The sequence below is a fragment of the Microtus ochrogaster genome, chromosome 19 (assembly GCF_000317375.1).
Source record: "Microtus ochrogaster isolate Prairie Vole_2 chromosome 19, MicOch1.0, whole genome shotgun sequence".
In the NCBI taxonomy this organism is placed as follows: Eukaryota; Metazoa; Chordata; class Mammalia; order Rodentia; family Cricetidae; genus Microtus; species Microtus ochrogaster.
Window position 1 is genome coordinate 45,878,617 of NC_022021.1, and position 18,030 is coordinate 45,896,646.

Here is an 18,030-nt window from a genome sequence, read left to right on the forward strand (position 1 = left end):
CGAGTCCCACAGTTCCAAAGCCCCGCAGCTCCCTGAGTCCCACAGCCCCCTGAGACTCACAGCCCCCGAGTCCCACAGTTCCAAAGCCCCGCAGCACCCTGAGCCCCACAGCTCCCGAGACTCACAGCCCCTGAGCCCCACGGCCCCCTGAGACTCACAGCCCCCAACCCCCTCCCCAGCCTGGTTGTTGACAAAGCAACAGAGGAAAGAGGTCAGCTTCCCCGTTTGTTTTTTTTTTTCCCTCCTCGGTGGCGGTGCCACCACTGCTCATGCTGGACTCACCACAGCTGCTTTGCTCTTTCTTCCCTTGTGTGAATCATTCATTAAATCCTCTTTTCCCCATCTGTCTTCCAGCCCGCCTAAACCAACAGTGTACATCTCCGGTGTTATTGCCCGGGTAAGTGTGACCTCTGCACACAGACGGCGGAGCGGAGCGGTCCTGCACCTGATCCGCTCCTGGAAGAGCGTGGGCGTGTGGACTCCCGTGCAGTCTCTTCTTGCCTGTGCCTTTAGTAAGCACCAGTGCTTCAGTGATGCTCACAGCTGAGCACCTGCCTGCTGGCTGCGGATTCACCTGACACCGCAGGCTATGGCTCTGGGCCTCAAGTAACCTGGCCTGCACACGTTTTCCCCGGCGTCAGTACAGCGTATGACAAAGGAGGCTTACATGAAATACCAGTTCAGCATGCCCATGTGTGTCCTGCCTGACTGCTTTTGTTTGCTGGCCCTCGGACTACACTCCTGTTTTCTGCCACACCATGTACCTTTGAGGAGGAAGCCACCATTGCCGGGCACAGCTTTGCCAACAGAGCTGTCACAGCCATCTACGCCCTAGGGCCAGCCAGCCCATGGCAGGTCACTAACTGTCTGCCCTTGCCCAGATCAAACCCGCTGTTGGCATAAGAAGCCGAGCTTAGCCCGCCCCATTCTCCAGGCCCCCCGCAGGCTTCTTCTCCACCCAGTCTTCCTCAGGCCTGCCCAGATCCTAGTTTGAGACTCTGCATTTGGCCTGTCTTGAGCCTGGTTCAGATGACAGAATCAGACCTAAAAAGGACACCAGCTGGGTCTTCTCCAGGCAAACGTGCAGGCACCATCACTGTTCAGTCGGGGGCTCGAGCCTCTGCCCCTTGGTTCTGTTGGCCTGCAGGGCCTGCTTAGCTGCAGAGGTAGCCTGATACCCACTCATCCCCAGCCCTGCAGCAAAGGGTGGGGCTGGGTTCGGAGAACTGTCTCTCCACCCCTTTCACTTCCTGTTAACCAGCTTGTGTCTTGTCTCCTCGCAGGGTGACAAAGACTTTCCCCCAGCGGCTGCACAAGTGGCCCACCAGAAGCCGCACGCCTCCATAGACAAACATGTTTCTCCAAGAACACAGCATATCCAACAACCTCGCAAGTGATCTGCGCCCAGGCCCTGGCACCCTCTGCAGCCGCAGCACCCAGGCCCGCCCCCTACGATGCTCCCCTGACCAAAGGAACTTGCGCTTTCCGAGAAAAGCCTAAGGCAAAGCAAAGTGACCCCCCCCCACTGTCTCAGGTCCCCACATTTAAAACTAGAGAGGCTCCAACCGCAAAAGTTTTCCTTGAGTCCGAGTTGTGTGACACTGAAGTGCCATTGGCAGAACATGGCGAGTCCCGAGGAAGTCCTTCATACTGGCAATGACTTAAAGTCCTTACTCCTGGTCCTAAGAGGAAGAAGCCACCTTGGGGAGATTTGATAACATTAGAAAAATAAAACACTATGATATGGATTTTATAAATTGTGATTTCTTCCTGCCCTAGCATACCCTATATTGGCCCCGGTCCATGGCTGCAGAATTCCTACTTTTCTGAAAAGTTAAAAGGCTCCTTTAGGGGGGCTGGAGAGATGGCTCAGTGGTTAAGAGCATTGCCTGCCCTTCCAAAGGTCCTGAATTCAATTCCCAGCAACCACATGGTGGCTCACAACCATCTGTAACGGGGTCTGGTGCCCTCTTCTGGCCTACAGGCATACACACAGACAGAACATCGTATACATAATAAATAAATATTTTTTAAAAAAAAAGGCTCCTTTAGCCACACATAGAACCTTCTGGAGTGCTGCTCACAGAGTACTCCTGGCTGTCCCGATGCTCTGTGACCTGCAGCATCTGCACCACCAGCCATTCTGGAACTCTTCACCAGGCCTGTGCCGTTTCACTGAAGGAGGGGCGGGCTCCTAGAATCTTATAATCAATTTGGTATCCCAGGAGTGGGCTTAACAGGGAGCAGGACATACACCTGTTTGGTCAGTCTCTTCGTTCTTAATTACTGAAGACCTCTTCAGTGCCAAGAACCAAGGCTCACTCTAGAGACCCAGGCTTGGGTGTAGAACTGCCGTGGAACCCACAGCCTTGCTCTGTCATATGGGACCAAATACAGGAAAGGACCTTAGAGCAGGTAACACCAGGTCCCCTGTGCAGACTTCTCGCCTTCTGGTACCTATCTCCTGAAGCGTCCATAGTCCCTTTCAGTTCAGCAACCTGAGGGGCTGCCCGTGTTCCGTGTACTCTGAGCTGTCTCTGGTGTGCCTCTGTGGGCTCTAGGTCACTGAATGTGGCATGTTTCCCTAAATAAATTTAATAATCTTAATGACATTGAGAATATGTTGATTTTAATAAAGCTCCTGCATTCTGCCTCGGTCTCCCTTTTATGTCTCAGAGATTCCCTTTTTCAGCTCCCCAGGGCTGCCGGCTGTTTCAGTGGAAGTACAGACAGGCACACGGGATGGATATCATCAATGCCGCCAACTTCCCGCACAGAGCTGAGCTGTTGGGCATAGTCGCCTCTGTAACTGTCAGAAACGGAAAGGCTTAATTCAGTTGATTGACGTGTCCTGCATGGGTCCAGCAGCTGGCCCTGTGCCGGGTAGGTCCTTCCAGGGCAGAATTAAAAGAGAATTAGTAGTAGCAAGCCCAGAGGTGATGCTGAACAGCTTCTGATAGGCATGACACTTGCCTATTTCAGGTCCTCCCAGACAAGAAAGTCCTCCTGATTGCTAAGGCTGGAGCCCCAGCGACTTGAGAGGCTGGGAAAGGAAGATCAGGAGTTGAAGGCCACCTCGCATGTGGCCGGTTCTGCACTTGGGCTAGTCTGGTCACTCGTGGAGGCCACTGTCACTCTGCGTGTGTCCTGAGTCATAAAGAGCAGCAATGTTGATCTTCACTTTGCATCCAGGGACAGAGAGCTGTTCTTGGTAACTAAGTGTGATCCGTAGACACCATAACAGCCCTGAACTTGTCACCTGTTGCAGAACTAGCCCTGGAATGGACAGGCAGAGAGAGAGAAGACAAAGGGACAGAAGTGCTCGGGCCCCACACTGTGAGCGGCTGTCCAGGGTGCAGTGTCTTCTGCTGTGAGTGGTTCAGTCGCCTGTCTGCGGTCTCCCTGTGGTTCAGGATCACCTTCCTGCGCGACCTGTCAGCGAGTGTGTTCTAGTGTGAGGGGAGATAAAACGAATCTCCGTGGTCAATAAGGCCCATTACTAATCAAAGGCCTCTGATAAGATACACCGATGGCCAGTAAGCACATAAAAAGGGACATATCCTAGCTGGGCCCGGTGGCACATGCCTGTAACCCCAGCACCTGAGAGGCTAAGAAAGGAGGATTGTGAGTTCAAGGCTGTCTTGTGCCCCGTAGTGAGACCTTATCCCAAGGAAATTAAAAGTAAAAAATAATAAAGTAAAAAGATGTTCCTCTTTCGTCATCAAGGTGCTACAGGTGCCAACAGGGGTGTGCAGAAATCAGAGTCCTCTTAGGGTCCAGCTGGGAGTGTGAAGTGGCGTAGCCCCTCGCAGAAAGAATCTGGTAGTTCCCTGAGCAATTTGGCATGACACTGCCAGCTACGTACTGCTGGGCGCTGGGCTTTTTGTATTAGGTATACTCCTACAAGAGACTACAACTCAATAATAGGAAGGAAACGTGATGCGCTGTAACACAGATGAACCCGGGAAACTATGCCAGTCAAAGAAGACGGTCCCCAAAGATCACAGGTTATATAAGGTCACCCCTGTGCAATGTCCAGAATGGAAATCTAGAAGAGGGGCAGCCAGGATGTGGGCAGAGGGAACAGGAAAGTCACAGCTAGGAGCCATAGTGATAGCTCAGTTGAGAGTGTTCGCGGGTCTTGATGAGGACTCAGATTCAGTTCCCAGCGGCTCAGAACTGCCTATATCATTCCAGCTCCGGGAGATCTGAGGTCCCCTTCTTGCCTCTCTGCACACCTGCATACATGCTTACATATACACAGAGAAGCATACATAATTAAAAATACGTGCAATGGGAATCACATCTCAATAAAGATTGTTTCTTTAAAGGTCAGCTAAATGCGTCCACATTGTTCTGGGCCTCGAGCCTCCGGTCACGTGGCTGTGGGGAGGAAGAGCTGCTGCCTGTCTGGTCACAGAGTGTGAGAGGCAAGACGTTTGTTGCCTTGCTTTCCAGGCCTGTAGCCAAGCTTTTGGGGACCGTGACACTAACAGGAACATGGCTGGAGAAAGGACTTGGATGGGAGATAAGAGACCGCTCGTGGCTGACTCTTATGTGGCCACAAGCAGAGCTTCCGATCCGAGTTTGACAAAGTTGAAATGAAGACTGGGCGAGATGCCAAGGCTGGCATGGAAATGCTAATGAAGGTTGGGGGCTTGGTGAGGGAGAGTGGACACTGCCCTGGAAACAGTACAGAGGTGACCATGGAGGCGCCAGGGAGGCAGGATGGAGGCATGCCAGAATGCCCATATGGTAGATGAAAGACTGATCAAGACCAGGAAGCTAAGTAGGTGACCCTGGGCTAAGAAAGCTCCCATAGATAACGCTGGGGGCATACAACAGAGGAAAACCCAACGCTGCCTCCTCATGTCCAAGGACAGATGCTGAATTCAACTGAGTCCTGGATTTGCTCTAGGTGGATCAACACATCCATTTTATAGGTTTTCCTTAGCTCCTAGTGCCTGGGACAACAGAACCCAGAGCTCGGGATGAGCCTCAGTTTGAAGGCCTGCTTTGTCTGCTTGTTACCCAGAAGACCTTGAGAAGTTTGGTTTTTTTTCCCCTAAGTCTCTGTTTATCATCATAACACATGGAATTTTGCAGAACCTCCCAGAAATCCCCAGAAGCCCCTGTACATGCTAAGACAGTTCTCTGCTAACACTGATATGTCACCATTCTTGTTTATAAAGCAAGGTCAGAGATGCCATGAATTCTGCCCAGTCATCAAATCCCAAGAGGAGGTTGGGGAAGAGAAGGGGAAACCAACCCTCCCTGAGAAGCACCTGGACATAGTCAGACATCACAAGACCCTCTGCTACCCGGAAGGGGCACGGTACTGCCCTGCACACCTGCCCTTCACTCCTCCATATGCCCGGGTGTGGAAGCCAGGTGAGCCTTAGCATGCATCCAGGAGCAGAGACACTGGTGGGACATGCCAGTTTCCAGTAACCCTGGCCACTGGACAGTGGAAAGGCCTTCAGCCAAGCAGGGCACAAGCTAGGGGAGCCTGGAGCTCGGATGCCCTAGAGCTGGGTGGCGGGCAGATATTGGCAGACCCAGCAGGTTTGTGATTAATTTATTATTTTCGAAGCATCTGCCTCCTGCCAGCACAGTCCATGGCGTTCTGCTGTTCTGCAGATCCCTAACTTCCCAGCTGCTGTGCTGATTCAATGTTGCTTTTTACAAATTCAAAAGCATTTTTTTCCCCCAAGACAGGACATCCTGCTGGCCTCTGCAGGTTCAAAACACAAACCAAACAAAAACCTGGGCCTTTCGCAAGGCTCCAGAGTGGCATCGACAGCCATATGCTCCTGCAGAACCAGGAGACAACAGTGGGAACTCTGAGTTCACCATAACTATGGCCTGGGCCGGGAGTCCCCCGAGAGCCAAAGCCAAACCACATAACCTACAGACACATCTCGCATAGCGGTGTGGTCAGTGATCAGCCTCCTTTATCTCATTCTGATTCCTGGGTGTTTCCATGCGATTGCATCACCTAGGAACACTGCACCTGTCACGGGCTGTGTAAATACACACGCAGTTTGAAAATGGCAAAATCACGTCATGGCTCGTTTCTCGGAGCAAACACCTGTTCTTAAGTGGCATCTAACTATGCACACATACACACACAAGTGCATTCATGGAAGCTTTTTTGCCCTTATTTACAGTCTCCTATCCATACACAATGTGGATCTTTTTTCATTTTTATTTGTGTGTGCATATACATATGTGTATGTGTGAGTGTGTGTGTGTGTGTGTGTGTGTGTGTGTGTACGCGGTATATGGACACCTAGTGAAAGGTTACGTCCCTGAGCACAAGCAGAAGCCAGAGAAGGACACCAAGTGTCCTGTTCCCTCAGTCTCTGCTCTGTTCTCTTGGGACAAGGTCTCTCACTGAGCCTTAGGCTAGCAGCCAGCAAGCTATAGTGATCCTGCAGTCTCGCTCCACACAGCCCTGGAGTTACCGGGACTCACAGCCAAGCCTGCATGTCCAGGAGGGATGGTTTGAACTTGGGTCTTCATTTTCTGAAGCAAGCCCTCTATACGCTAAGCCAGCTCCCAGACCTACATTGTTGGTTTGGTTTTGAGTTTCATATATGCAATGTATTGACCAGATTTATCCTTTTCCCTGGTCTGACATTCTTGACCAAAACCTGTCCTTCCAACTACACCCTTTCCTACTTTTATGTCTTGTGTTGTTGTTGTTGTGGTAGTGGTGGTGGAGGTGATTGTGGTGGTGGGTGGTGGTTTTGAAACAGTCTGTGTAGGCCTGACTGGCCTGCGGTGTGCTAGATAGACCAGGTTGGTTGTGTCTTCTTTAACGCTGGGATTACAAGCATAAATCAGCAGGTGTGGTGGTGCATGCCAATAATCCAGAACTCAAGAGGCAGGGCAGGCAGATCTATGTGAATCCAAGGCCAACCTAGTCTACAGAGTGTGTTCCAACACAGCCAGAGCTATATGGAGAGACCAAGTCTCAAAAATAAACAAACAAATGTGAGCCCCCGTTCTCTGTAGAAGAAACTCATAAAAAGAACTGGCTCGTGAACCTACAGAGACTGTAGTGCACCCTGCAGACTACGCTGGTAGGATGTAGACCTGGGAAGAGCTGAGGTGGCCGTGGAAGCCCAGGGGTTGTCTGTGAGAGACAGACCTCCAGGACTCTTAGAAGCATCGGCCTTGGAGGGACTGCTGGAGGCTTAGCCACATGACAGAGGACAATCTGCTTTTGTCAGAGTCCACCAGTTTAAACCCTGTTCAGAAAAGCCCACACAGGCATCGCGCATGCCACTTGACCAAATACCGGGACACCTGGACACTGCGGCGTGTTGACAGAGACTGAACCACATGAGGTCACCACACTCATGTTTACCCCGGTCTCAGAGAGCTCTGGATCTGTTCCCCTCTGACAGCACGGGCGCGTCTGCAGGTCCTGGCCACATTCTGTCTAGCATTGAACTTGCTCTCCAAGCAGGCATTCTAAAATTCAATTAGTCACATTCATGACAAGAGAAAATACTTTTCCTGCTTCTTCCCCTTTAATCCTAAATATTATGGTAAATCCAACTGCCATGCTTTAAAAATATCCAGTTCGTCAACTGGAAAAAACTCAACACCATCAGATAAAATAAACTAACATAATCAGTAGAACTGAGAAGCCCTAAATGAGATTTTTTTTATTACATTTTGGCACTATTGTTATGCACTGTTGAAGGTCACTTGAAAGAGACTTGCCAGCAATCTAAGGCAGAGGGCTCAGGAACCCTTTATGGTCTCTTCCAGAGAGATTCTTGGGACTATGGAATGTGTTTAGAGAGTCAGGAAGGACCCTCGTTATGCCAAGAAGGTGGTTGCTACCTAGGCGTGATATCATCCTAACAGGGAACATTTGGCAAAGTCTGGAGACAAATGTGTCACAGCTGGGAAGCTGGGGGAGGGGCTAGTTGGCAAGCATCCCCTTGCACAGAGAGGGCCCCACTCAAAAGGTCAACAATGCCAAGCCCATCAAAATCGCATGTGCCTGCCCTGTTCTAGAACCCTCTGGTTTATTATAATGTAACTAAGCAAACAGCCATAGGCAATTTCCTCCTGCTCTGGAATCTTGAAAACACATAATCCGTGTTTCCGTGATGAAGGCACGTTCTGTGGAAGCGGCTGCCACAGCCTCCCCAGTCCTGGAAGTGCGGGGAGCAAATTGCCGTGATACAGATTCGCTCCTGGATGCGTTAGATAGAGCAAATCTATTCCTTCTGGGAGAGCGTGCAGCAGAGCTACACCGTGATGGTTGTTTTCTCCGATGCCGATACAAAGAAGAGCCGAGATAAATGTCCCCTGGTGGCTTCCTCAGCCAATTCGCAGAGGGCAGGCAGGACAAGCTGATGGGCTTTTGGCTCAGCTATTTAAATTTTCTCTAAGAAAGGTCTCGAAGCCTCTTTCTGAACGGTTGCCGCCTGTTTTCCACCATGAACGCTGTGCGCTCAAGCTGATTAACCTCAGGGCCATCAGGGCTCGCTGCAAAAAGACAAACAGCTAAAGAAGAACATGGTGTCTCTCTGCAGAATGGGCTGCCGGGAAAGACGCTTGAGTGTCTGCAGGTAGAGGGGGTGATGGCCTTGGCCTGGGTTCCTGTCTTCTAGCAGAGCCCTCGTTTCTGTCCTGAGGAGCAAAGACTATTCAGGAACTGGAGTGGTAAGACCGGACACCTTTCCACCCCTGATAGGGCACCGCTCACGGACCAAGGACTTGACTTCACCCAAGTCAGCCTGGTGAACTATGAGATTCCTGGGCTTCCTCACGTGAAGTGATACTTCATTTGTCTTTTAATAAATAAAGCGTGCCTGAAGTTCAGAGAGTGAAACAGTCATCCTGGTCAGCCTCACAGACCAGATAGTGGTGACGCACACGTTTAATCCCAGCAGACACACTAGTTTACCACAGAAACCAGGCGGTAGTATTGCAAGCCTTTAATCCCAGCACTAGAGAGGAATATAAGATGGGAGGAGACAGCTCTCAGGCGGTCTCATTATGAGATTCATGGAGGCAGGATCGCCTTTCAGACTGAGGCAGAGGTACGAGACAGTGGCCGGCTGGTTTGCTTTTCTGACCTTCAGGTTGAAACCCAATATCTGTCTCTGGGTTTTTATTAACCCTGCCACACTCACGGGTGTGCAGGTGAACGCTTCCTCACAGGTCCATGGGTGAGTTGGCAGCTGTATCGCTGAGCCAACCCCAGCACGGGTACCACTCATTTCAGGAGCCCCCGTCCACAGCCTACAGGTATCACTAAGATTCTCCTCTCTACTTACATATCCCTGGGGAGGTTTTTACCTTTCTCCTGAGTTCTCCTAACGTTCTTTTGTTGTTTGGTAAGCCTTCCATTCCTCCCTCCAGGAGGAGGAATCTAGTGAAGCCAATCTACCCCACAGAATTCTTGGGGAGAGTGCTCACTTAGCCCCACACCGCCTGAAGACGAACATGGAACTCGGCTTCCTTGACAGCCCCCCCTGCAATGAAGTCGGGCAGCTGCTCTAGTTTCAGCTGCTAGGTATGTCTGCACAGCCGTAAAAGACAAGTTTCAGAGCACCGGATAAAGCAAACTGTAAAAGTCTACTGCTTTCTCATCAATTTTACTCCCCACCATGGATGCCGCCTCCACCTTCGCCTGACAAGACCGGAAGCCAGTGCAGGAAACCTCCTGAGGCACGCTTCGTCTGAGATCCTCAAAGTAAAGAGGATAGCAAAACAAGAACAATTGTGAAAAACCAGCTAAATCCCGAGGCGCAGTTCCGTGCTGTGCAAGAAGGAACCCTCTTTGAATGCCTTGCAGTGTCTTTCCAATGGTTTGTGTTGCCTTCCTACTCATGTAACACCCCGGGGGTGCTAACATAACTGTGACAGCTGACTGTCCCTCAGAAACCGGCTGCTTTGGTGTCACAGCTAGAAGGACTTTCCGGGAAGCTTAACACTAACATTCTTCAAGGTAGCAAGTTAGACTAGTTAACTCTTCTTAAAACCATTCTCATCACAAAGGAAAAAAAATGCCCAGTTTTCCCAGGAGGGTTGGAATGAAGGCTCGGGAGTAACGGTGCTTACTGAACAAGCCCGGCGTCCTGAGTTCGATCCCCAGATCCCACTTAGAGCTAGAAGGAGAGAATTGATAATACAGAGTTGTCTTCTGACCTGTGGCATGCATGTCCACATGTACACACACACACACACACACACACACACACACACACACACACACACACAAAAAAAACGTAATTTTTTTTTAAAGTTAGCCCAGAAAAGGAAAACAAAACCAAAAGACCATTACATTGTGGGGACAAAACAATTAGCATCCCTAAGAAGGGGAGCTGGCATCACTTCAGTGAAGAAGTTAGCTTCTCCAACGACATCTAGTCAACCTAAACATAAGGAGATGATAAGTGAGAGGCACGTATTCACTTTGTTTAAACAACATAAACATAACACTGTATTTCGTCAATCACAGAGACGTTGTACTTACACAGATCACAGTAAATCTAGGGCTATGCCACCACTGTGATCAACCACGCAGTGCCACCATCATCTAACGTTAGCATCTTGTCAGAACCTTCAGACCACCAACGCTGGCATCTCCTTCTTCATCATCCCCATCTCTATCAACCTTCCCATATCTGTTGACCTTACTCAGTACCAGGCCTTCCCAGCAGCTCTACTTGCTACACTTTGTCATTTTGCAGATGAGAAAGACAAAGTTTAGTGAAGTCAAAGCCACACAGTTAGGTGGCAAAGCTTTGGCTAACCTAACACTAAATTCTATGCTTTCTAATGCTAATCCTTCTCCCCCCTCTCATCTCTCAACACAAGATATCCTGCTAGCCCAGGCTATCCTCAAATTCACAACTTTATTATATAGCCCTAGCTTCCCTCTGTCTTACACGGACTCTCTTGCCTCAGTCTCCCCAGTGCTGGCATTATAGGCACGGACCACCACACCCAGCTGCCCAGCACCAAAGTACTGGCTTTGAGACTGAACTCCGAGCTGCTTCTCAGCATCTCCTTTTATTAGTACCAAGGCCTCCTAGGTACTTGTCCTCTTTGTCTCCAGTTTTCCCATCTGTAAGATGAGAATAGTAACAGTCCCTGGATTTCAGTATTCTAACTGAATACTGGCCAATGGTCTGTGTAGAAGATACTTTTTAGCTGTATTGTTGTTATCTTTTACATGGAATTGGCCCTAACCCGACCTCACACAAATGCTCGAAAGGTCCAAGTTTCCTCTTAAAGAATGAGAAGATACTGCCACCTCCTTGCTCCCTTTCAGCTTCTCAATGGAACCATGAGGAAAGCCAGCCGGAGGCTCCCTGCAAGGAGGATGCTCTAGCGTGTGACCTGTTTCACCACAGATTGTCCAGTTTCGCACAAGAGAGGATCTTCAAGGGTGTGTGAGAGAAAGGAAGAGGAAGAGTCAGGGATGAGGCTGTGGGGAGCCAGGGCCAGTGGAGAACGGCTGGTGGTGTGTCTCTGGGGATGCCTGTCATACCCCACACATCCCCACCCCCCAAGCCTGCACCCGTTCCACAGCACTAGATGTGAGCGCGGCTCCCAGTTCTGCTTCAGCTTCCTCTGCTCTCTTCCCACATCCTGACCTTGGGGTGTGACTGGAAGAGATCAGACAGCCTCCTGCGAGTTCTTTCTTCAGCCTAGACCCAGATGTACAGTGACATCTCCACCTGCAGATGAACAGTTCAGAGCACCTTGCTGACACCAGAGTTCACGCAGGGCTGAAACCGAGTGGGTCTGGCCTCTCTCCACCTGCAGGTGAGCAGTTCAGAGCACCTCGCTGACACCAGAGTTCACACAGAGTGAGACCAAGTGGGTCTAGCCTCTGTCTTCCCAGAGGATTAGAATTCAGGAAGCCTTTGAAACACACATCTCTTTCTGCTCCCTGCGGGCCATATTTTGATACCCAATTCTCCATCAGGTATCACTGGGGCCCTTGAGAGATATCCCTGATGGTCTGAAAGGCTTGAAAGCAGAGGAGCTTAGGAGAATCCCTGAGCATCCCAAAGACACTGGACACTGAGTCTGTGCTCAGAGTCACTCCCAGAAGGCCACTCTCCAGGACTCGAGAATGAGTTCAGGATTCATGGGTTCACTAACAAAACACATATCACGGAGGAAAAAAATGTAATCAAGACTGGCCTCCAGTCTGCGTGTCTCACACAGCTTAGATTATGCGTGGTGTCATTTGTTTAATTAAGCAAGCCAAGCATCTTCTTCCCCGTATGCCTTTCTGGGAGAAGAGCCAGGCTGGGTCTAATAAAGCTGGGTATCTTCCACACTGTGTCTTCAACTGGAGCTGACTTAGCTGGTTTTTATAATTGTCCAACATTCTCCTAGCAAAATGCCAGTGCCCTTATTAACATGGTCCAATCTGCAATGTCCAGGCAGGCATTTCATAGGACAGTCACCAAGTCCATGCTACTGTTCGGCGAGCCCCTTCTCTGACTCCTGGGTAGAAGGGGTAGGTAGGCAATGGGAGGCTTCCTTTGAGAGTTCACCGCGGGGAATGATGGGAGCTTTCTGCTGGCAATGCTGGGTGCCAGACAGAGAAGCACCAAAAGAACAGGATGACCAAACAGGGCAGGGCCATGAGGCCGCAGTGAGGTGAGGGGTTCCCATTATGCCCACGGGCTAGAGGAGAAGCGAGCCACGTGCTAGAGTCTTCTGGCTGAGGTGGAGCCATGAGCAGAGTCCAGCTTTTGTCCAGTCTGCCTCCGGGCTCATGGTTTTCAAAGGATTCCGTTCACAGCCTGCCGACACAGTGCACACAGTAGGACAATTGCTACTCAGGAAACCCAGGAAGGACAAAGATGTCACCTCAGGTTTGGTGGGGGGGGGGAGGGGCAGACGGTAGGAGTACAGCATGCAAAGTGCCGGTAAGGGGACAGGAGAAGGTGGAGTGTCGGGAAGACTGGTGCAAACCAACAGAGCCACTGAGTGGAGGCTGAGTGAGTGACAGACACTGATCTCAGACACTTGGACATGGCTTGAGCATGGATGAGACCTCAAAGCCCACCCCCACAGTGACACGCTTTCTCCAACAGGGCCACATCCACTCCAACAAGGCCACACCTCCTAAGAATGCCACTCCCTTTGGGAACCACTTTCTTTTAAATGACCACACACCGATACACAGAAATAAATCTTTAAAAAATTAAAACCACAGCTCTAAACAATATAAGCCCGTGTCTACATGTAAGGGACAACATACATGTATATGCATATGTATACACACATACACATTAATCCGTGAGTGTGGGTAAAGTCCCGAAGTTTAGGAAGGATATTGAGAGGGTAATAGCAGGAAATGAAGGAGGATGGGGTTCAGGCAGTACACGTGGGACATGAAAGAAGACAGACAGCTAATGTTTTTCTAGTTTCACAGTGCATTTGTGATTTCAACTTTCTGTGCGTTGAAGCAGCAAGAACCATTTTGCATCTCAAAAGAATCCAGCATATGTTATTCCTCTGAGCCTGAGTGTGGAAGCCAGGCTCCCTTCAATTCCGTTGACCATTCATGAGAGGGGAATTAGACCTGACTGGTCACACGGACCCAACTCAGTAAAATGGTTTGTAAAAATTCACTCTGGGGGAGGGGTTTTGTCACCTGTTTCTCTTTTTTTCTTCTATTCAAAACTGTACCAATGCTATTATGTTATTTGACATATAAGCTGTATTATTATATGTAAAATGCAGTTTTTAAAAATAAAGACACGTGGCTGGAGAGATAGTTCAGCTGTTACTGGCCCCTCTTCTAAGGGTCCTAGGTTTGATTCCTAGAACCCACATGGCAGCTGGCAGCCATCTGTAACCCATTCCAGAAGCTCTGAGAGCAGCAGGCATACGAAACACTCATATACATAAAGTAAAAAATAGTAAAATAATAAATTTTTAATGAGAAGTGGAAATGAAACCCCAGCCCTAGAAGGATCACACAGCTGCTCGGGGGCAGCCTCGGGTGCTGAGGAGTCTCTTCCTCACAGACCCCTTCACCGTGGTTTCTTGTTGCCCCCTCAGGTTGGCTACCTTTGGTTCTGTGAAAACTACTCTTTTAGATATTTTAAACAAGCTGTGGTAATACATAAAAGTAGGACACGCTGAAGGGGCAGAGGCAGGAGGATCGCAAATTTGTGAACAACCTTGACTGGGAAGACGGCTGTGAGCAAAGGGAGCGGCCAAGCCTGGTCACGTGAGTTTGATCTCCAGTAACTGCCTGCTGGAAGGAGAGGATCAACTTCCACAATTGTCCGCTAACCCACCACACCAAAGGCAAGTGTGTCACACACGTGCACACAAATAAGTCATTAAATATAAAACCACATTTCTAAATTATTTTTAAAACTCCACAAAGAAATATTAATTAATGATTTTTTTAAAAATCCCTGAGTGATAACACATATAGCGTGCCACTCAGGTAAAGGGAGACAGAGGAAAACTGGGGTGCCTTCTGTCTGAGGGATGTGCCTTCTGTCTGAGGGGTGTGCCTTCTGGAAGGGGTGGACCATGGTCCTTGTGAGGTACAAGGAAGCACTCACAAGAAACACCCATGAAAATAAAGTGGAAGTGTGTGGAAACAAAATGTATAGAACCGTTTCAACCAAAACAAATGACAGGAAAATACCATACATTTGATAGTATTTTAAAATAATTTATTCAAATATCACAATTTTATACCATAATGTTTATTTTACAGGTGATTTTTAATTCTTTTTACCATTGGTTTATTTTTTTTCCTAGTGTCTCTTTTTTCTACACTTTTACAACAGAATTTGCCAGAAGTTGAAAGAGAGAAACACATTCTTCCTACTGAATAATATATCACATTTAACTTTGAGATCACATAACTTGTCTATCCAGAATTGAAGCTGCTGGGGGTGTGGGGGGGTCACACTTATTAGTGGGTCCCAAGGTCCCTGAGGTCTAAATAGGAAAATATCCTGTTATAAACTGTAGCAAAATTCTCATCTCAAAATAAACCACTCTGGAATTTACAATGATATCCACATTCAACATCTGTACAGCATCCAAAAACTCACGAGGGGGGGGGGGTTAGGAATGACAAAGGAAATGGCTTCACATTCAGTAAACAGAGCTCAAACCAGAAGGCAGGACCCTGAACCCTGGCGGTGCAGAAGTCGGCTCTGCCCCTCACCGTCAGTCTCCCACCACTGAAAGCAGAGACCCTCACACTCCAGCAAATTCTAGGCCCAACTCTCTTCTTGTTGTTTGTTTTTAGAATTATCATTTGGACCAAGAAAGCTCCAGTCCTAGTCAGCTTCGCCATCATTCGAATGGAGCCCTGGGTTCTAACCCCACAGCAGGCCCCAGGTCGGTGGTGGAGAGGATGACGGTGCCACCTCTGGACATGTGTCCACTCACCCTCCTGTCACATGTACATAGAGTCACACCGTTGTGAGCAAGTTTCTAGAACTTTCTAACTGGGTGCGTGTTAGGCGCCTGATTTGCTACTCCTCAAATCCATATAGGGTCAGGTCAGCCCAGCCTGCTGCTCTGCCTGGGATGGACAGCTTCACGTCTCTGCCATCTACGTTCTCTTTCTAAGCAATGCAAGTCACATGACAGCCAAGAGAATGTTTTCAAAACCAGAACTAGCCAGCTGATCTAATAGCAAGGCAGACTGGAAAATCCCGCTTCCTTAGAGTACCGTTCTGTTCTAGGGGTTCACCTGTGTCACGTCCCACAGAGTATACGCCCACCCCCAAGCAGAACAGCAGCTCTGGGAGGCCGTGGGAGCTCTCCAGGGGGGGTGCTCTTGGGTCTGGGCCCCTCACACAATTGACAGTCACCAAAGCCAGAGTTGACCCATACGCAACTGGGTTATTTGCTGTTAGCCACCTGGGACAGCACCATTTCCTAGTAGGACAGCCTGGGGTGTGGAAACTCCAGCCAAGCCAGGCTTCACACTGTTTGGGGACTCTGGGTAGACCCGCAGGCCTTGCAATCCACCTGAGCACACACCTCAAACAGGCAGCAGAGACTCCCTGAGTGCCACCGTGAGCCTGCAGCTAGGACAGTTACATGCAGAGTTCTGGCCTTCAGCTTGCATTTTTAAGTGGATAGCATGCACAGACCCCATTAATATAACCTGCTGCTGAGGGCGGCCAGCGCACAACAGGGGGTTCACCTTTCATTACAGTCTTACTTCAGGTTGGGGCAGGGCGTGAAAATTGCATGTGTAGCACCTGGCTTCCAGCAGCAACACCTGAAAACCAGCCAAACCGATCCAGCCAGACCAAAGCAGGCAGCATTCCCAATAGCACTGCTAAGTCTTTAAATAATAACAATCAATAAAATAGAGCCTCCGGAGAAATTTTCAGTCACGTATCAAAAATGTTAAGGAATAGACATGTGAAGCTGGGGGGCTGAGGATTTAGCTCAGTGGTAGAGCAGTAGTTGCCTAGCAAGCACAAGCCCTGGGTTTAGTTCTCAGCTCAAAAAATAAGAAGTTAACAAACATGTGAATTTAATAGCAAATAAATGAGTAACGGACTCGGGTTACATAGATGTGCAGAGTTGGCCAGGGTGACTAAGATGTGCCTTTTCATTCTTTGTGGCAAACTCCTACCCTCGCTCTGACAGCCCCAGTCATTCTTCTGTTGTAAGTGTGACTTTGTTGTTTCTTTAAGGATTCATCATGCTCAGTGTTCCCGCCTTCACGCTCTAGAAGCCGGGGTCCTCCACATTGTTGCCCGGCTTGAAGGGGCCAAGGGCTAGCAGCACAGATCAGAGCCCAGACAGTGACCAGCACTGGAGAACTCACGGGGAACCTGCTGGAATTTCCCAGTCGCTAGAAAAGCCCCCTCACCGTATGAGAGGAGGGAATTGACGGTGAGACGCCGTCACTCTGGGGAATAACTGTAGATGCTTCCAGACTCCTGGGGACTGGAGCCAGCCCCCTCCCCACAAGCCTCTATCTTGTCTATAACAGCCTTGGTGCCACTCCAGAGACCTGGTTCCAGCTGCCAGCTGGGCCGGAATGGGCACAAGCCTCTTGGCACACCCTCTCTGAGTCTATAAAACCCAGTTTCTAGCCCACATCATGAATCCTCCCTTTCCCGGTGTGTGAGATGAGTCTGGAAATCCAAAGCTGAGATGGAAAACACCTTGCCATTCTGACTTTTCCCCCGAGGTATCAGGAGAGGCCCAGGAGCCTGGAAGGAGCTGAAGAAGGAGGTGCAAAGTCTCTCCTGCCACCTACTGTCCTGCTCCAGCACAGCAAGCACACTGCCCATGGGGGTCATTGATGGACCAAGGGTACAGTGTCCCTCATCCTTCCTTCCTGAGGAGCCCGATCCTTCCTGAGGCACCCTGTGAGCCCCCGTTCAATGACTGTGGCCATCTTATCCTAAAAGCGAGGGGAATAGACCAGGGGCTCAGAGAACAGCTCTGGGGAGTGGGGATGGATTGTCCATCTGGGCATCAGTCACCTCTGCCTACCTGGAGGCAACTGTTAACACAAGGGTCACAGCTAGAAGCAGCAGCTGAGAGACACAACCATGGTATCATTCCTACCGCCGAGGTCCCCATAAATCTCCACGGAGGCAAGTCCCAAGATCTCCCTTAGAAACAACAGCTTTGACACTATCTTGGAAATATTTCTTTCATCCAGTTTAACCCTAATTGACTTCACCATCAAAAAGATTTAAACTACACTTCAACTTCTCCCCTAACTATATTTATGTATAAATCCCTGAGAAGACACCTGTCCACTTGGAATTCACTATTTACAATTAATACACCCAAGGCCAAGCAGGCCCCCAGGCCTGTGCCTCGACTCTGCCAAATCAGGAAAACAGAGCAGGTCTCCTTTCCAAAAGCAGAAGGCAGAGCCAATGTCCTGTTGTCACAGCCCTGCCCTCCGTCCTCTCCTGGGGATCTAGAGGTCTCTGCTGATGCCCTGAAGCCACAGCCCTGCCCTCCATCCTCTCCTGGGGATCTAGAGGTCTCTGCTGATGC

At 49.6% G+C, this 18,030-nt stretch overlaps 1 protein-coding gene across 1 annotated transcript in view; it reads left to right on the forward strand.

The window, feature by feature from the left end:
• Dap (death associated protein) overlaps positions 1 to 2,651 on the forward strand; it is a 41,493-nt gene extending 38,842 nt beyond the window's left edge. The window contains exons 3-4 of the mRNA XM_005356669.3: positions 355 to 397; positions 1,284 to 2,651. Coding sequence (XP_005356726.1) covers positions 355 to 397; positions 1,284 to 1,397 — 157 coding nt within the window. The 3' untranslated portion in view covers positions 1,398 to 2,651. The remainder of the gene's footprint in view (positions 1 to 354; positions 398 to 1,283) is intronic.
• Positions 2,652 to 18,030: the final 15,379 nt, after the last annotated feature.